Below are 20,250 nucleotides of genomic sequence, written 5' to 3'. Positions count from 1 at the left end.
TGTTAAATATTCAGCTGAGAGATTTTTGCTGTATTACAGACTGGTTCGTTATGATGCTGATGATTCTTTTCATTATCCACATAATTTTACTTGGAGAACATATTGAACCAACTCTAATCAGTCAACCTAGAACTTAAACTGTTTAACTGTGTTAAAGAGACCCCTGAACACACAATTGTAAGAAGGGGGGGGGGATCCAGCCCTCTAACTTACTGTACTGCACCACCTTACAGATTAATCACTTATTCATACTATATTACAACATTGTACCAGTATTGAATGTCAACTTTCTATTTAATTGAACAATCACTGTATATAATCTTGATGGATTTTAATGTGAAATACAGTAGACAGGTTCTTCCAGCTATGCGTAGTGTACAACTCATCACACCTGAACATGTACTGCTAAGCATTTTTTTTTTTTCTTCACCGTCACTCATTTTCTAGACTAAAGTGCAGAATTCCATGTTTAAACAAAAGGAAATGTTTACCAAACTACACAATCATTTCATACAGCACAGACCTAAGATTAATCACATATTTACACTGCTGCGTGTTTGTTTCACACTCACAGTATGTACAGCAGTCACAGTGACTCAGTTTTTTTTTTTTTAAAAAAAGGTGCAAACATCTGCTGGAATGAGTGCTGAATTTAAGTAACAGGGAGAGGTCAGGATTCTTCAGCAGTGATACGAGAGCGACAGGTCGCCCGGAGCTTAGTCAAGGTTGCCATGGAGAGACTTCCTGGTTCAGTGAAGATTTTCTAGGAAAGGCAAGAGAAACGGGGATTAAAGGATTACTAAAAGGAAAAGTAATATCTCTAATCTTTCATCCCGTAAAATGACTCGTGATGATTTTTAAGAGTTGTAGGGGTTTTTACCTGCATGAATGTGTGGCACTCCTCTACAAATGGTCCGTGTGTGATCTGCTTGAAGCTCTGGCAGACGTCCGGCAGTGACTGGGACTGTTGAATCAGATCCTGGTTGTGATGGATCAGAGTCAGAGCTACGCGGAACAGGATTTTCGAGCCCTCGTAGAACAAGCAATCCCAGATCCGCAGAACAGTCTGGGAAAAGCAGCAGCAAAGCACTGAATCCCAACAACAAAGTAGTGCACAACATGAAGAGTAAACCACATGTAAAAGGTTCTACTGAACAGAGCTTGGGAAGTATTAATGTAGTTTAACAGCATTTTTGCAGTAGTTTGCAGGGTCAAACAGGCCTCCTGCTCAATTAGAATCAGCTGTCTTTATTAACTTTAGTAGATGAAGTACAATTTTCACCTCCTTTTCAATTTACCTTAAATTTTCCAGTGTTTTTAAGCTCTTAACTTTTATTTTTAAGCATTTTTCATGGTAGATGTTTGTAACAGTGGATGAAGGAAAACTCCACATCACCCCCAAACTCTTCCTGTTCAGGTATCATTTGACACTAGAGAAAAGGAGGTGTGTGACTGCTGGCAGTTCAGCTACATTCAGACTTGCATAGTGGTTCAAAAGCTGTTTAATTACTTCTTTTGCCATTTGTGTATAATTAACTACAGAAACTATAAACAGCATTGGCTTAAAAAGGAAGTCATTTATTTATTTTTAACTATTTTACCTTTACCATTTCTTCCCTGCTCTGTAATGTGATGTGAGGTCACCTCCACACACGGGAGGCAGTGCTCACACAGCGGCCATCTCACCACTGCTGTTTGTTCAGAGAAGTTGGTGCATGCAGATTTGACCCACCTGGACAAAGCTCACGGTAACTTTGCCATAAATTGTGGTGCTTTCACATATTTATGCATTTAGAAAAACAAGCAGTTACTTGTAATAATTTTGTAGTTTCCTCAGCACTGCTGCTAAAAATGAAAATACAAATTTGACTATTTTCTGTATTTCTAGTGTCTTTTTTTAATGTAGAGAGGGGCAAAATGGTGGGGAGAATTTTTTTTCCTTTCATTTTTCTTGTTATTTTCCACTGCCTCTGCAAGCGTTACACCCTCCTACAGCAGTTGTATCTGGGGAACAAACATAGCAGCTCACACCCTCCTGAAGGTCAACAGAGGGAGACAGAAACAATAAAGACTGCTGTATAAAGTGGGTTAGCTGCACTGGATTAAACACAAGGAATAAAACAAAAGTTGTTGTCATTTTTATCGAAACCCACTAAAAACTGGGTTGTGATGAAGCACGAGTATTTAGTAAATAATCTGACTATTTTTGAGATATTACAACTACATGTCAATAAAAAAAGTTTTGTGGCAGTACTGATAGGAGTTGGATCATGAAACGCTGATCGCAGACACACTCACCTCTACAGGCAAGATGTCTATGTAGAGACAGATGAACCACCGGGAGACCACCAGGGTCCACATGACGTTATGGTCCACCATGATCTGCCATACTGGCGGGATTTTTACCTTCACCAGCTCCCCTAACACCTCCTGATCTGTCTTCAGACCCAGCATGGCTGGACTGTAGTAGTCTGTAACCACAACGCAGACACACATCGTTGATATCAACAAAGCAATATATGCAATACAACACCTGAATGAAGAGCTTAAATGTAAATTTAATAAACATTTCTTGTTTGACTACAAGATCCAAGTGAAAAAAGTGCAGCTCTGAAGCCACACACAGAGGCCACGTGATAGGATTATTCTTAGCCTACAGCACTGGTACCCAAAGGACCTGCACGAATACACACCTGTCACAAGATCAGGTCTGTACTACAAAGCAGGATTTCAACTTATCCGCATAACTTCCAGGTTAACCCTGGGTTTTCTATACTTTCAAGCTGGTTCACTTTATACTATGTTATATTGCCAAGGTAACTTATACTGTTTCCCTGATGAGCATCAGTAAATATAGTTTCATAGGTGCAATTTTATTGCTTGAGCTTTCTTTACAGGCTTAAAATGGGCAAAACGTTTTTACAGCACATATTTTACAGTCTTACTGACTAAAGCTCTTAAAGGGCGCACACATGTAGTAGTAGATACTAAATTGAGACACACTGGTTATGATGAACTTGCTTCATAGCACAGGGCTCAGAGTGACAGTAAGTGAATGCACAGAAACACTCACCTGGTAAAATTCTGCCGAGCAGTGCCTCCATCAGCCAGAAGGATTTCTCTTCATCTTTTGTGACGATGAGTAGATACCCAGCGATGAAGTTCATCCCCTGAAGCCAAAGACACACAGTTAGGTTTCACATGAGTCCTGTAATCCTGCCTGAGCACACTGTATCAGACAGAAGAGCTCTTTAATAAAGCATCTAGGGCACAGAGCAGTAAGTGTACACTGACTGAATGGGAATTAAGAAAAAAACAACAACCACTGAGTATAATTAAAGATAAATGGATTCTATTTATGCCTGGCAACAGACATCATCAACACACCCTTGTTTAAATTGCAAACCAAGTTGCATATGATCTGGTGAATGGAATTTGGCTTTCAAATGCTAATAATAACCACAGTCAGTTGGCATAGACACATAAAGCCTCTTTCTGGACAGAGAGGCAAATTATTGGTAAGTCTTGATGATAAAGTAACTTCATTAAGGATAAAAACTGCTGTTTTTTTTTATAGTTTACATTACTGTACATTTTAACCCTGCAGCACAACTCTTAAATGACAGACCAACGCAAGGTGGCTTTGCTGAAATCCAAACTAATATCACAGAATAATAATACTAGATTTTTTGCTTTACCTCATTACATTATTATTCCTTAAATATTATTAAAAATCCACATCAGGGTAGACTCTGTGGCGCTGAGCCGTACCTGACAGTAGCCCACAGCTGGATTGTGGTGTCCATAGGCCAGCAACACATTGTACAGAGCTTTCTGCATACATGGGTTTGACGTCTTGTGGAAGTAGATGTTTTCTGGGAATGTTCTGTTCAAGTCTGAAAACCAGAGACCACAAGGACACCGATCACACCGTGTGCGGAGTGTTTGTATACACGCTGTAATAGATAAGGAGCAGGAAACTGAAACCCTGCTTTTAAATGTGAGACTGTGTCAGTCTAAACATTAACTTGAATATTTGGACTTTGTGTCTTTTACTCTCAAACGGGCTCGGAAAACATGGAAAAATGTTTCCATTCTGATGACCAAAAATCAAGCATTTCTTCCAGGCACTGCTCACCACTTGGCTACAAACACCCCTAAGGTGAAACACGGAGGTGGTATTATTATAGTAAATGGACCGGCACTCTTATAGCGCCTCTCAACTGAGAACTCAAAGTCGGGGATTGATTCACCGACTGGTAGACGATTCACTCTACCACCTGAGCCACAGTCGCTCAATGTGGTCCATTGTGTTGCGTCTGTGTTGCATGCAAATTATTTGAGTGACTTTCACACGCGTTGCTATAACAACCCCAGGCACTTTGAGGTGGTGGTACTCAATTGTAATGAAAAATCACTGAAACAGAGTAGAGTCGAGCTGAGTAGGTACTAGTGAAATAGAGGGTTAAGGAGTTGCTTTGTGAGTTTAGGAGAACCTGAAGGAATAAAGAACCAAAACACTGAAATCCAGGTGCGCAAAGCCTGTAGAGGTTTATTTCGTATACGTGTTTTATTTCACAAATAAATAAAGATATAAAAATGATGACAAAGACACAACAAAGCTAAATTTTACAGAGCTTTTAATTGCAAATACTTAAAAGTTTGTGTGTCAAAAAGTTAATCTAATATTAATTTTGGCCAATCATAATTTAAATGTTGATAAGGGTACAGCTTATTGCTGAAAACGTGAAATATTCTGAGTGAGAAACTGAACAGGCTGACCTGTCTTGATGGTCTCCACAAGTTTGGGGTCATGCTCGGCTCCCAGCAGGGACTGGTAGTGCCCTGGGTTCCTCTCCAACTGATCTTGAGCCCCACTGGCTGCCATCCAGATTAGAGCCCGGTGCTCATTGGGAATTCCTTTGCGTACGTAACGCTTTACTGGAACAGAGGGGAGTATCTATGTTGAGTTCACATTTATGGACTATGTGAAATGTGTGAGTGTGTTTTGTTTTCATACTCACATTTAATATTCTTATGCACCTTGCTTTTGCCCTTCAGTAGTTTGGACCACTTGATGGCTCGTCGGGTGAGCACAACTAGATACTCAGACATGAGCTCCTCATATGACTCATAATCAAAGTCCTCTGATCGCTCGAAGCCATACGGATCCACTCTGAGAAAAGTGGACAAAGTTACAAACTACTTCAAAGAAGCAAGTTATTGAAATGGTTTTCAGGCTCGTCATCATCAAAGCTTAAAAAACAAACTGGAAAACATTTATTTAAACAGGAAGTGTACCTTTGTGTTGGGATTCTTTGAGCGTGAGCCAAGACAAGCTGAGTAGATATCAAAAAATTACTTTGTTTTTATTAATGTTGTGTTTTATAAATACCAATAGCTCCATCTGTAATCTGATCCTACAGTACGTGAAGAAGTTGTGGCTATAGGTGGCTCAACCTTACGAATTAGGTAACACAATAATCTGATTAACCCAAGAGCAAAGTCATCCCTTGAAGAAGAAATGCCCCTACTCCACCGTCACGCAAGAGTCTGGATTTGCAGAAAGTACTTTACAGTGAAAAATAAACACACACTTTAAAATTATCTTTATGCAAAGGTTAAGTTTCTCCTCTGAGAGTGTCCTTATTGCCAAAGCAATAGTAAGCACTGACACCGGATGTATCAGTGTTGATGTTACCAATGTGTCACCTGATTTGTTGTGCTGGTTTGTGTTCGCATACAGTAAACAACTGTATGTGCAGTATGGAGTATATATATATAAACATTGGTAAATTCAAGAGTGTTTCCAATCAGTACCACCACCTGTACATCGAAACGAAGCTTATTCACTGTAAACCACAGCTGACAAAAATCCCTCTCATAGGGAGTTAGCAACATTTTGTAAAAAGGTGTTGATTCATTATCAGTGTGATGGCTCTAAATTTACTCTCCATTAGAGAGTAAACTCTTTATACTGCTTCTTATTTTGTCATAAACATATATGCTTACAGTGGTGCATGCTTATAGTAAACAAGGAGTGAGTCTGTGAAAGCTCAGAGCCTCAGTTTCAGACATTTTTTTTTTACTCTTGGGTCTTTATGATGACAGGCACCTTGCTCTGGTTATGAGCAAAGAAACCCCACCCAACCACTATTCAAACCATCTGTTTGTAGGGAGTAGCCAATCAGACACCAGGGCAGCGCAAAAGATAAGTAAGGGTTATTTTTTACTGTAAATTATTCAGAACTACTCTTGTAGAATCCAAATATAAAAACGTGGAGCCATTAATCAGTACGATATGTAGCTTTTGAGTAATAATGTTTACAGGACGAAGTAAAATCACAAATTACAGCCTCCAAATGACCACAGCAATGAAGTCAAAGTTAACAACGCCCTGCAGAAGCGTGTTAACAAAGCATTAACATTATAATTCTCATGAAAGTGGGATTTATTATAGGTCTGCATTAGTTTGGGTGAATTCAGTAACGTGGCAGTTATTCAGTGGAGTAAACTTTAAGTAATTGTAATTGAATCCTAAGCGTTTTACACACGTACAATACTCTGTAATACTACAGTACTCACAGTAGACACTTTTTGATATATATGAACATGGTGGGGAAAAATACTAAATAAAAATACTAAATACAGTCAACATCAGTTTTGGCGGCCTGAAAACAAAATCTTTGTGATGCTAACACTGACTAATAACCTGACTCCTGTTTATATGTTAGCTTTAGTCAGGTTTAAGCTACAATTACAGTAACCGTCAGAAGTACCTAGCAGCTCAAATAAACAATAAAGTGATATCTGCTTCGTGATTTACGAAACTCAACTAACTCTGAGAGCAGAAAAATAATAACATGTCGTATTTATTTATTTATTTGTTTTAAGCTTTCTGTGATTATTAACCATTTTTCAACGTTACCTGTCCACCCTGTCTTTAGCTCCACGGTCGGCGGCGGAGCGGCTCCCGTTGCTCGGCTTGCTCTTCTCCATTACCGCCTCTAGTCCTGCTCCGGTGATATCCCTTGTATGTATCCGCCGTGTTGTTTGCTCCAAAGAAAAAAAGCTCACAGTAAACAAGAAAATCAAAGTTAGGGTAAGTTAGCCCCAAGCCTGACTTTTTTTCCCCATGTGTGCGAGCGGTGGGAAACCTGCTGAGACACGGCTGCTTTTCCCCGGAATTGGGGAGAGACTCATTCTTGTCTTTCGCGCTAACTAACAAGTTGTTTAGTGTCGTCCCATCTGTCAGACCGTGTTTGGTGAAAAAGTAGAGTTTTTCTCGAGTTTTATCGCCATCCACATGCACCTGTTGCTGCGGGTCCCAGGCGCGATAGAGTGCAGCTAACAAGTAAACACTGCGGTTTCCCTTTTTTCTATCCCCGCTCTAAAAGCCACTCGGGTGCTCGGTAACTTCCACTCCCGTAGTCATGGAGGATCTCGTACATGTGACGTATGTCCCGGGACACGCGCTTCAATCAATCCGTAATGCTGCTTTCGAGGGATTCCGTAACATCCCGTTTCAAAGCTCTCACGGGAAGAACTATCAGCTATGTTGCATTCAGGAGGCTTTGGGGGAATACGATGCAGAGCTGAAGAGAAGTAGAAAAAGAAAAGGAGAAGATGTAAGCATTGTTCTAAGGTTTGAAATAAATCAGGTTAGGCTTTGCTCATCAGGTATAGAAACGCACAATAATAACTGCTTTAAAAGTAAAACACCCTTTCTTCTGTAAGGTTAAAAATGCTACTATTTTTCCACTATACGCACTATATCTTTGCTTATAAAAAATTATAAGCAAATTAAAACTTACTTATAAAAAAAATAATAAGCCAACCACTGTTTGAACTCGTGCACTGGAACAAGTGTGTCTTAAAAGTACCAATGTGTCCTACTGCAAGTAAAAGCATCATAAATTGTAAGCAGCTCTCCCTGCAAGGCCACGTCACACAGGTGAACGTAGCCACGTGTTGGGCCGCTCTGTCGTACAAAATATGCCTGAAATTAAATTAATATATGCTGTTTTGGTGACTCGGGACTACGAAAATAACTATAAATAAACATTAAAGGCCAAGCTCAAAGTAAATATGTGTCAAAGTATATCAAATTAATCGGTTTACCTGAGTTTTTGTCGTCCTTCCCTCAGCATAGATTCATGTTCAAAAAGTACTACGAGTGGTTAAAATAACATTCACTCTTTTTAAGGCTAGTTTGAAATCTCTTGAAAAATAAAAACAGCATAAACATCAAGCTAGTGTCATATTATGTCTCTGTGATGTCATCAAACCACTCTTCCTTCCTATGGCTGTGGTAACCTTGATAAAAATTGATTTCCAGGAAGGCCTTTCAAAACAACAATAATGTTGTTGTGCCAGTTTAATGCAGCTCTTCTACCTGGACCCATTTTTATTATGTCATGTCACAGGAACAGGCGCTGAGTCATGACTATTTTTGAATCTGTGTACAGCAAATACAACGACAAACAAGCAGCAGTCATAATAATTTGACCCAGGCTGATGATGACAGAAATTCCAAACCAAAACAGCAGCCAGAAGTATCAGTATGTGTTTGTGTTGCATGACTGAGTCTTAATATTAGACATTTGATTGATCTATATTAAAAACACACCAAATTCTATTCTCAACACAGTAACAATGAAGCTACGCTCTTTATCACCAGTAACTCTGAAGGTAAACCTTGAGGTGTACAGGAAATGGGACAGGTAAACTTCTATCTTTTCTACAACAACCTGTCTAGTGCTGTGATAAAGTATTTGCCCCCATTATTTTTATTATTATTTTATTATTTGTGTATTTGTCAAATTTAAATGTTTCCAATCAAGCACATTTTTAATATCAGAAAAAGATAACCCGAGTAAATATAAAATGTAGCTTTTAAATGATGATTTCATTTATTAAGGTGAAAAAAACTATCCGGACCTACCAGGCCCTGTTTGACTGTTCACATCTCTACTTACTCTTAGTGCTTCAAAGTTACCACACTTTTTTTTTTCTTGTCTGAACAACCAAAAGCAAATACTTTTTAAAGGTAGACCTAAATAAAAATACAGACTACTCTATGGTTAGCCATATAGAGTGTGCATTTGCAGCAGTTCAGTTCTTGTAACAGCGTCTTCACATGGGAACAGGAAGAATGAACTGAACAAGATTAAACCACCACATTTTCAGAACAGACTGATGACCCTGAAACGTTCATATGAGGGCATGTGTTTGTGCCCTTGGTAAATTAAATAGGTAAACCATGTTAGTCTATGTCAAAGGGCCTTTGACAACCACACAGTTTAAAAATAACAATAAAGAACAATTTGAGTTTGCACATGTCCTTCAGTGATGGAGCCAGTGTTGGTCAAGTTACTTGAAAAAAGTAATCAGTAATTAATTACTGATTACTTAATTACTTAATCAGTAATTAATTACTGATTACTTCCCCAAAAAAGTAATCCCGTTACTTTACTGATTACTTATTTTCAAAAGTAATTAATTACTTAGTTACTTAGTTACTTTTTAAAAACACGATTTACAACCTGAATAGGTGATAAAGCGATAGATCTTTCAGCCCAATTCTACTTTTTCTGCATAATCCATCATACAAAATGTAATCAAATGGAAAAGTCTCTTTTTAAAACTTGTTTTGTTAGTTTTAATCTTTTAACTTTATGCATGAAGCAAAATTTTAATTATATGCACCATTCTCTGACTGGAAGAAATTAGTTTAACATTTAAACCTATTTTCTGCACTTTCCAGCACATAATATATATATATATATATATATATATATATATATATATATATATATATATATATATATATATATGTGTGTGTGTGTGTGTGTGTTTACACTCACTCTTTCAGATGCAAGTAAAACACAGCAGAAAATAAATAAAGTCAAAGACTAGCGGGCCTTTTGCTCTATTTTCACCTGTAAAGCAGGAGTAGAGTAGGCGGAGGTTTATCCTGGTGCAGGTGTGCCGCAGCGGTCAGTGGAAGGATACCGCAGTTTCTCTGTGAGTTTCTCATTACGACGTAGCTACTCGGTGCTTGCTTGGAAGTTTAGGGGGTTTTTTTCGCTGTAAAAAGAAGTTTTCTTCCCACGCACAGCGGACACTAATGTTTTTGTCACTTTTTACGGAATCAAACTCAAAATAAGGTCAGTACGAACATCACACTCGCTTACGTCACTGTCATGAGACATTCTCGCAAGAAAATCACGGTTTTAGTAACGCAGTAACGCAGCGTTCCTACGGGAAAGTAACGGTAATCTAATTACCGTTTTTGCAATAATAATCCCTTACTTTACTCGTTACTTGAAAAAAGTAATCGGATTACAGTAACGCGTTACAAGTAACGCGTTACTGCCCATCTCTGGATGGAGCACATGATTTTTACTGCTTAGCTAAAATGCACGAAAGAAAGTACTTTTTGACATTTTTAACATTTCAGTTTTTAATCATTTTGAAATTGTATTTAACCTCCTAGGACCTGGCGTCCACATATGTGGACATCACATTTTGGGACGTCTAGACCAAAATACTTAATTTTCCTCTACAAGGGCCTGATATGCACTTAGGAGGACATTATGCCACTGTTCTATCAACATTTGAAACAAATCTCCTCATATGTGGATCTCATTTTTCTCAAAAACAAATTCTGGTAATTCTTTGTTTTTACATTCTTTAGGTCCCAATCAGCCCAAATAGCAAAGAAAAATTAAAAATGCATGCCATGAAAGAGTTTGGGTCTTAGGAGGTTAAAGAACACTTTGCCCATTTTTCTAAAATAATATAAATACAAAACTTTACAAACACATCACCTACCTGGCTAACAGATTTGGACAACACTTTTGCCTCCTTCTGTCTCAGTTATACTCAACAATACAAATGAATGCATATTATTAAGATGCACTATTAAGGTTCTAAGAACTTCATTAACCCAGTCAGCTGTATTTTGCTGTCAGTGACCTGAATGACACACATATGAAAATGGAAAATTTCGATTTTTAGAGTTCTGCTCCTGTCCTGTTTTGCATTTATTTAGAAAAAAGAAATGAACAACCTAGATTCACTAACATATAATACTGTGTTGTTTCATTTTATTCATGGACAAATAGAAGGGATATTGCATTAAAGGGGTATTGCATGTAAAATATGTAGACAGGATACAGTTAAACTTAAACAGCAGTGTGTAGTGTACAGTTCCTGAACATTTCATTGAGCACATTTACAGTAAATTCAGTCAGACCACAGCTTCAGAAAGAAATGCAGTTTAAAGACAACTGAGTCTAACATCGGTGTTGTTTGTCTGCGCACAGATTTAAATGGCAACAACTCAACCATGACACACATTTGGTCTATCAGTAAAAATGTTAGTAATCTTGGGAGTGATATTGTATGTTGTAATGTACCATAAATATGACAGAAGATACCCAACGGTACTAGACTTTGACTTTTTCCTAGTTTGTATGAGCCTGTGGATTGCAGCTAATTTGCCGTTTATAATATTAATTGAATAATACTAGTTACCTGTTGGTTCATTTGTAAGTCAGTATTGTCAGGGCAAACTGAAAACATGAATTTATCAGTCTAGAAGGTGAAGGTGTCAGTAAATCGTATGACTTTGGGTTTATATGTTTGCTTGACTGATGGATCCCCGTAGTTGATTGTCATGTACTTCGGTCTCTGCTTTGCATCCTCTCTCTTGTGTTGAATCACAGGTAGAGCAGAGACCTGACTGTCTTCAAACATTTCCTTACTGGCAGCATCTTCTAAAAGCCGAACGCTCTGCATCGTACTTGTGCCTTTACTGTCCACTGGTTTTGCTGCTTTTGTTTCCTCTTCAGCCTCCCCGTCTCTTTCTCGTGATTCACCCTCTGCTGCTGTTCCTCTTCTGTGTGTAGGGAGGCTGATGCCATTATGCAGGTTTGGGTTAGTGTCTTGAAAATTCTCCAGCGTCTTTAGCGCAGTGCTAAGAGCAGCCAAAGACGTATCAGATTGCGTTGGTGGAAGTGGATCGATAGGATTTATGATTTGTGGGGGCAGAGCTAATTGAGAGGAGGGATTATTCTGATCGGGACCTTGTTGATAACCAGAACTGTAAACACGTGGGATGACATAACTGGGCAACCTGCTTTGAACTGCCATAGGTCTTCGGGGATTTGTTTCTATGTTGTCATTGGTGTCGATATGTGCGTGTGTAGAAAATTCCTTCATACTGGGTTTTGCATTGCCTTTGGTTATAGCAGTGCAGGATTCATCTGCAGCTGATTCACTGAGAGACTGTTGCACATCTCCACCAGGACTATCTGTTGTTATCCCCGCTGTCTTGTCCTGTTTTGGGCATTCTGAACTATTTGGACTGATTTCCTGCTCTAACTGCTCGAAAGAGGAATCTACACACATAGACCACACAGGAGAGCAGGTCCTGATTGTCACCACATGCCACTTGAGTGGAAACTCTACCTGAGGCAAGAGCCTGTAAGGTTCTGGGAACGACCACTCTGTCACAGAAGCTGAACAGAGCAGCTCTACATGTGCATATTTTAGTCTGTTGTTGCTACAGTGTTCTTCATCAACTGCTGTCTGATTTTCACCACATTCTTCCCATTGGACGCTGAAATCATAAGCTTGAGCCTTCACATGTTTTAATGAGCAGCAAACCTCATCATCTAAGTTCTTCTCTCCCATTTGCTCTGCCGTCAAATCATTTCTGTCACCCGAGTGTGAATGTGCCCGATCTTTCCTGTCATCCTGCACATTTCTAATTTCATCTCCTTTCGGCTCCGGCCCGAGAAGAATTTGATTCTCTGTGTTTGGTTTGCGAACACTTTGGATGCCTTCCTGTTCTCTTTCAAGAGAAGCTACCTTGTCTTTTACATTAACTGCCACTTTGACTCCTTGAGAACTCCTTTCATGAGAAATCTTTAAATCACATCCCTGACACACAGTGGCCATGGTCTCGAACTTCTCCATAATGGAAGATAAGAGGATCCCTCTACCAATGAGTCTTGGTTTGACCGGCTGCTTATTCAGCACTTTCTGCTCTTTTTGCTCAGCCATGGCAAACTTGGCCACCATATCCTTCACGCCGCCTTCTTTCTTCCGTTGTCTTTTGGCTCGTTCCCTCTTCTGCGTGCCATCCTCGCTGTCTCGGTTCATGTTACCCAGCAATCCTCTACTGCAGGGGAGAGTTCCCACCTCCCTCTGATGGGTGATGGGAGGTTTGGGTGTGGATCTTATAAATTTGGACTGGAGCAGCTGGAATGTGGTAAGGCGTCGGGGTATTAAGTCTCCTGCTGTATGATTTCCTTTAATTCTTTGCGTCTCCACCCAGCGCTTTTCCGAGAGGTTTGAACGTGTCTCAGCGGTTTTCCCTCTGGTTATTTTTTCCGGTTCAGGCAGATGAACAATTTCACAGTTTCTCTGAATTTGAGCCAATTTCACTGAAGATTCATTTCTTGGATCAGAACGATGTTTGTTTCTTGCGTTTCTTTGTGATATATTATCTACATCTGGCTTTTCCGAGTTTCTATTTCTGGTGATCCACTTGGGCAGATCCTGTGTCAGGTATTGCAGGAGACTCTCGAGAATCCCACGTAGCACCGGACGGCATTTTGGATCTCTAATCAACTTCTTCAACATACTGGCATCTGGGATGTTAGCGGTTTTCTGAGAGTTTTGTCTACAGAGAATAGAGGACATGTAAAACCACCACTATTGCTTAAGCGCAGTCATTACAGCAGAGAAGGGGGGACATTAGAGTTAGCTTTAAGGGAGTAATCGTCAGAATAAGTGCTTTAGAACTGCATGTCTTTGATTTCATGTTTTATTTCACCAGCAAGCAAAAAAAAAACAACAACAAAAAAACAATACTTTTGCTGTAAATGGGAGTTCCAGCAGTCATTTTAACCCCGTAGCAAAATGTCCAGGCTGGTAGCAAAGCAGCACGAATTAGATAATTAGTTCAGGAAACTGTGAGAGCGATTTGTGTAACAAGAAGGAAGTCTGATAGGATTATGAAGCTGTGCATCAAATTAAGGCGACAAGGAGAGCTGGGCACTTTATGTGTGATATAACTACACTTTAATTGTCACGTCATTTTAATATTAACTGTGTAGAGGTGCTTTGACAATGTGCTGCTGACAAGAGCATCAATAATAATCATGGTATTAGAACACAAAATTAATATTCTACGACTTAAAAACATTAAAATCATCCCAACCACATCTCACATGCGCTAAAAATACCTTTATTCTGGATTAAAAAGTACATAGTTCATGTTAAAGCAGGTTATAAAATAAACATTTTTTCCCCCACTGCTCTGTCATTTCAGTATAATTGAGGCATGTCATTAGTCGTTAGTATGTCAGGTCCTAGAGTGCTGTGAAAAGAATATTTGCTCCCTTGTGACCTCCTGGATGACTCGTTGATGCGCTCTTGGAGTAATTTTGGTAGGCCGGCCATTTCTGGGAAGGTTCACCACTGTTCCAAGTTTTTTCCATTTGCGGATAATGGCTCAAAGCTTGTTTTGATCCTAAAGCTTTAGGCTTTGTAACCCTTTCCAGACTGATAGAAGTCTGTTAGCTGTTTCTTTAGTGTTGCTTTCTGAGGTCTTTTAGCCTACTTCACTTTCTCAGACAGGTTCTATTTAAGTCATTTTTTAACAGGTCTGCCAGTAATCATGCCTTAATTATGATTCAACAAGGGGCCCAATTACTTTTTCACACAGGGGAAGCGTCAAATAGTTTTTCATGGCACTTAAGGTGTTGCATTACCATCAACTGAATATTAGACTGACAGATAACAGACAATCCCACACAAAGCATTCCTCTCAGCTTTGTACGCTGGATAGTGTGACCCATAACAAAAGGTTATTCAGATCTGCAACTAGATCTGTACATACTTATCCAGGGAAAACCAAGGAAAGCACGACAAAAGTAGTAAGGAGGAAGCAGGCTACAACTTAAAACTACTAGAGTGATGTGCAGAGTCGCTGCTAGCCAGCAGAGTTCAGGCCAGTGAATATCAGGATTACTTGTCTATGCATTTCTCTGCAGATGATGACTTGAACAGCGCCTCTCCCAGCTCCTCCAGGCGTTCTCTTTTCTCCACATTCTGGTGCAGACCTGGGGGAACCTGGCTCAGGCCGTGCAGGAGGCCATAAAGACATCCCGCAATCAGGCCCGTGGCTTCGCTCTCACCTATAATTAAGTTACAAAGAGTATGAGTTACACTAAATATCACTTTCATAGCACTGTGAAGGACCTCAGAGCTGTAGCTCACACCTCCGTGGAACATGGCTCGTTTGCACAGCTCAGCCCAGTCACTTCCTGCGGCCAGAAGAGCGTCATAGGCAATCATGGGGGCATCGTGGCCTCTCCGGCCTGCGCGGCCCTCTGAACTCCAACGCTTGTACATCTGTACTGACAGAAAAACAGAGTTAACGGGCATGCAACATGCCTGTTAGGAACTATCATCTGTTGGCATGAAATTCTGAAAGAAAAGCCTCACTTTGTCTGTTTCGTCAGCATCATAGCGATCAGGGAACAAAGCTTTGTTGTGTCCCTCCTTATCAATCTCTCGCTCTTCAAGGTAAAACTGCCACTTGGCCTCAAAGTAGAACCAGTTTTCCTGATACTCTGCATTAGAATACACATTCACACATCAACTTTCACAGACATTTGTGCACATATTAAATGCTTTTTCTTTCATACCACAGACAGGCCCGGCCTAACCTGCCATGTGCCGTATGGTTTTCCTGCAGTACTCCGCAGCTCGTGGGATGACCTTCAAGAGTTCACGACCCCATGTCACAAGAGGTTTTCCCTGGATGGCATAGGATGCAAATAGTGCCGTTGTCAGGGAACCTAGAAAGCCTGAAGCCACAAATGAGATCACAAGACACTTCGCCTGATCAGTCTGCTGATAGCTCAGGCTCACCGGTTACATCCTGCTAAAATAGAAATACTACGCAGTCAAACAGCAGCTTAATTATCTGCCTGTGACAGATTTCTTAGAAATAGAAGCTGTTAACATCGTCACCTGTAGGGTGGTTGTGAGTCATTCTTCCAGCTTCAATGCTGACCTCCACCAAGCTATCTAATCTCTCTGGTTGCCAGTATCTCATGCCCACACACATGGCCTTGGAAGCTGCACCGAACCCAGACCCTGAACATGGAGACATGTATCCAGATACACGTTTCTGTACTGTATCAACCACTGTGGTCAGAAGTTTACGTACATAAGCTCATCATGGGTATGAATGTCATGGTACTTTGAGGCTTTTAAGGATTTCTTTGAACTGTTCTTTGTCCAAGGTCAAATGATTGTACAGCATGGTTACTAACTTAAAAAACAACAACTGGGTGCACAAGTTTGGACAAAAACCAAAATAAATTCAATCTACACAGGGTCAAATATGTATAAATACACGCCCACTAATATTTTGTTAAGTGTCCCTTAGTGAGTTGCATCTCAACAAGTTTTTGGTAGCCGTCAACAAACTTCTGGCATATTTGTGTCTGGATATTGGACCACTCTTATTGGCAGAATTAATTTAACTGTGCAAGATGTTGATTTTAGGTGAAGTTGAAGAATTTGGAGGTAGTTCTCCTTCATTCATCCACTTTGTGCAATGTACTATTATTCCTGGCAGGAACAGCTCCAGAGCATGATGCTACCACCACCATGCCTGACAGTTGGTACAGTGTTCTTACATTTGTCCTTGTCATTGTGCTCAAATAAAACTTTTCTCCAGAAGAGATTTAGCTTGTCTATGTGGACAGCTGCATATTTTAGTCCAGCTTAAAGGTGTTGGTTTTGGAGAAGGCACTTCTTTCTTGGTCAGCACCCTTTTGATCAAGGGCGATGTAAAACTGGCTTCACTGTGGATGAAGCTGGTGTTCCAGCAGTTTTCGGTAGCTGCTAGGCTCGAGCCTTGGTGGTTCCTTGTATTTACATACAGCTGCTTGAACTGGTGATCCTAGATTCTGCAGTTTGTTTTAGAAATATCTCCAAGAGACCTTTTCAGCTTGTATAAATCTTCAGTTCCCCCCTTTAAAATCTTCACTGAGTTCCTTGGAGTTCCCCATTGTTTTGAGTATTGGTCAATCCAGTGAGTCCTGTCAAATAAATCCTTTTTATTCTCACAAAGAGAAACTACCTGTTACAGTCAACCATGATCACTAGCAAGAAGTTAATAGATCTTGGCCTTGTCAAATTTAAAGACATAAGTGAGCCTGTATGTATACTTTTGACCCTGTGTGAATTACAGAAAATAAATTCAAACTTACAATCATTCCAACCTGGAACATTAGAACAAGAAATTATTACAAATCCATGATGACTACATGTGAACTGTATGTGATCATGAACTCTAAAATACAATTTACATATATATTTTTTAAAAATCTCCAGTGACCTTTTTCATTGAAAGGTGTGTGCCAGGCAAGCAGAAAGTTGTAAGGTTTGAGATGAGCACAGTTCTCCACTGTGGCGGGATCAGGGACTCGGCCCTGGAGAGACACCATGGCTTCAACGTAGAGACGCACCAGCTCTCTGTACAGGTCCTCCAGACACCAGTAATCTGGAAACACACACACACACAAACCCCCGAGTCAGAGTCATTCATGCCTGGCGTGGAAGACGAGCTGAGTGGTGCTTTGATGAGCTAAATTTAGCCTCAGCCTGCCACACTGCTGATTAGCAGCGGCGTGCATGGAGTCACTTCCACACACTATGAGGTCAACTGGGAGCCACAAGCAAAGCCCGCAGACAGTGTGCTAGAATCTGTGGACTGTACATGTGTGAGTGTGTGGATTAGAGAGTGTCCGTGTGTACAGAGAAGAAGAGTCAGTGATTCATAACTTGTGATGAAGGACTCAGACTTTCACTCATAAAGAAATCTGTCCACTCCAATGCATGTGTGGAAAGAAGGTGCTGGGAAAATATGAACTATTTTCTTTCAGATTTAATTTTTACTCACTGCTTTAAAGAAGACTGTGTAATGTAATTCATGCAATGAGTAATAATTGCTGTAACATTTGCTTTTACTTTGTTCCTGTAAGTCCAGTGACAGGGCAAACACTGAGAAGCGCAGCATACATTACACTCCATGTGCTGTTATCTGGCTGCTGTGTGTCTGTGTGCATAAGTGCATATGTGCAGGCATGTTGAATTGTTGCTAAATAGAGCTTGCTAATCTCAAAATATGTCATCACCATTCTTTCTCAGGACCACTGTCACTGGCTTTGAGCCGCATCTGCAGGCACACATGATACCAGCAGATTACGGAGGAGTCAGGCCTGCTATTGTTCCCGACAGTGGAGCAGAGAACAGGCTTTTCCAAAGTAGTCTATTTTGGACTCTTCTGTCCTGGAAACTTCGAGCCACATTGCGGGAGCTCAACAGAGCATTTGGGTGAGGGCCTGCATAGTAAGGTTCCTGTTAAGATTTTTGTCTTTGATCCCCCTGCGGCAGAGATGGATCAGGGTATGTGAGGTTTTGTCATTCAGTTTTGATTTGCCAAAACGTGATTAGCAGCTTCCTTTGCGTGTATAGAAGCCGCTATTCTGGTCCCTCTGAGCACAGAGAGATTAGAGCCAGTCTGAACAGGCCAGATGCTACGTGTCTATTTTTGAATCAAATCAGGGTTGCGTCCGTGAACACAAAAGACGGACCATTATTGGTTTTCTGTGAAGTTGGGTGTAAAATATGTGTTTTTATCTTGATCAGACAATCACAATCATAAATTCTACTAGTCATTAATCCCAAACGTACCTGTTACAAGTGCTTCTGCTGTGGTCATGTGCATCAGCGCAGCATCACTTAGGGGCCAGTTATCAGGATCCAGTTTTAGGGCCGCCAGTCCCCCCAGAGAGGCCAGTTCCTCTTGGATTATCTTTCCCGAGGTGCACCTTTCCCAACGGCCCTTTCTGTAGCCCAAGGCATCTCCTGCAGCACTTAAAACCATGGCTGCCTTGAATTTCTCCATGTTGCTTTTTGATCCGGGTCCTTTTAGGTGTACTTTACTACCTCAAAGCCTCAAAAAACAAGAAACAGATTAAACTTTCTTCCCCCAAAACATCCTAAAGAAGTTCAAAAAGATTCTCCAGCTCTCAAGGTTTTTGTCAAAACTCCCATTTTCCTTTGTTCCTGACACATCAGAGCTCTACTGCCTTTCCCATCCTCGCAGCTCTCTTGTAGTTTCTAGCTTACAAACTCTTAAGGGCGGGCAAACACGAAAGCATCATGTTATCAGCCTCAGCTTCATTGAGCTGGGCGGTGGTGAGTAATCAGGTGTCTCCTAAAAAGGCAATCCCCACGGTACCAAAGCCGAAAAGCTGGGTGGCTTGGTGTGGAATGGTAACAGGGGCCAGACACACTGGAGAGGATGCTAATGTGCTGTGGGCTCAAGTGCAAGCTTGTCAGCTGGTGCTGGACCTTGTTGAGAACCCTCCTGTCCCATGAGAGAGGAGTAAGAGGGGAGCATCAATGACCCCCTGATACCATATAAGCTCAAGAGCTCAACACTTTAATCCCTCCTTCAGTGTTTTAAGCATCTTTATTCATCATCTCCTCTGACATCAGCATCTGATCTATGCTTCAGTTATGTGCACTGGTATCGACCTGTACTCAGTTTCTTTAATCCCTACTTGGTTGACTGCAGATTACACAAATGTGCCACACCCAAACCTTATTTACATTCATCAGCTGCCCTTATTATTATACTCAGAGTAACACTAGACAAAGCATTACCAGAAGAACCATGATCATGATGATATACAGCAGGAATGCAAGTTGATAAGAGGCAACTGTTAACAAGCAGCCATTTTACATACACTCAAACAGGTTGGGCAACTCGTCCTCAGCAGGAGGATGTTTTTTCCCCTCCCATTTCCTGCTGATTTTTTTTTTTAACACATCTCTGAAATCACTGTGCTGGGTTTGTGTTAACTGCAACTGGACATAAACAACTTTTATATAACACAAATGTATTATTATTATTATTATTATTATAAATTGGTATGTGTTGTTCAATATGAGCTGAAAGAACTTTAAAAAAAAAAAAAAAAAGTAAAACAAAGAGGCATGGGATCATTTCACAGTGGGGCCATCGGATAGTTTGTCCAGCAGAGGGCACTCCGACTCCTCTCCAGCACATTACAGTGACATAATTTTCCCTTTTTCAATAAAACTTCAATGTTCACAGTTCTCAAGCATTTTGCCCATCACCAT

General features: G+C 40.4%; 2 protein-coding genes across 2 annotated transcripts; both read right to left on the bottom strand.

Moving 5' to 3' along the window:
• Positions 1–316: 316 nt before the first annotated feature.
• Positions 317–7,459, bottom strand: grtp1a (growth hormone regulated TBC protein 1a). Its single transcript, XM_006810059.3, has 8 exons — positions 6,929–7,459; positions 5,025–5,176; positions 4,783–4,941; positions 3,772–3,896; positions 3,074–3,170; positions 2,299–2,471; positions 881–1,066; positions 317–763 (listed from the first exon to the last, which is right to left on the bottom strand). Exons 1-8 carry the CDS (start codon positions 6,997–6,999, stop codon positions 671–673), a joined length of 1,056 nt encoding a protein of 351 aa, XP_006810122.1. The 5' UTR covers positions 7,000–7,459; the 3' UTR covers positions 317–670.
• A 3,625-nt stretch (positions 7,460–11,084) lies between these two features.
• On the bottom strand, positions 11,085–19,403 carry adprhl1 (ADP-ribosylhydrolase like 1). Its single transcript, XM_006810060.3, has 8 exons — positions 18,793–19,403; positions 17,435–17,599; positions 16,057–16,182; positions 15,750–15,890; positions 15,526–15,653; positions 15,300–15,432; positions 15,050–15,215; positions 11,085–13,696 (listed from the first exon to the last, which is right to left on the bottom strand). Exons 1-8 carry the CDS (start codon positions 19,004–19,006, stop codon positions 11,602–11,604), a joined length of 3,168 nt encoding a protein of 1,055 aa, XP_006810123.2. The 5' UTR covers positions 19,007–19,403; the 3' UTR covers positions 11,085–11,601.
• Positions 19,404–20,250: the final 847 nt, after the last annotated feature.

The sequence above is a fragment of the Neolamprologus brichardi genome, chromosome 1 (genome assembly GCF_056152115.1).
Source record: "Neolamprologus brichardi isolate AB-2024 chromosome 1, ASM5615211v1, whole genome shotgun sequence".
Taxonomy (NCBI): Eukaryota; Metazoa; Chordata; class Actinopteri; order Cichliformes; family Cichlidae; genus Neolamprologus; species Neolamprologus brichardi.
Note: the sequence above shows the minus strand (reverse complement) of the source record. Positions and strands in the feature narration are given on the sequence as shown.

Coding starts and splice junctions, on each gene's coding strand:
- adprhl1 (XM_006810060.3), bottom strand. CDS start 19,006: ATGGAGAAATTCAAGGCAGCCATGGTTTTAAGTGCTGCAGGAGATGCC. Junction 16,183..17,434: donor CACACCTTTCAATGAAAAAG/GTCACTGGAGAT, acceptor CTCCATGTTCAG/GGTCTGGGTTCGGTGCAGCT. Junction 15,433..15,525: donor ATGCTGACGAAACAGACAAA/GTGAGGCTTTTC, acceptor CTGTCAGTACAG/ATGTACAAGCGTTGGAGTTC.
- grtp1a (XM_006810059.3), bottom strand. CDS start 6,999: ATGGAGAAGAGCAAGCCGAGCAACGGGAGCCGCTCCGCCGCCGACCGT. Junction 2,472..3,073: donor GCTCGGCAGAATTTTACCAG/GTGAGTGTTTCT, acceptor TTGTGGTTACAG/ACTACTACAGTCCAGCCATG. Junction 1,067..2,298: donor TAGACATCTTGCCTGTAGAG/GTGAGTGTGTCT, acceptor TGCTTTTCCCAG/ACTGTTCTGCGGATCTGGGA.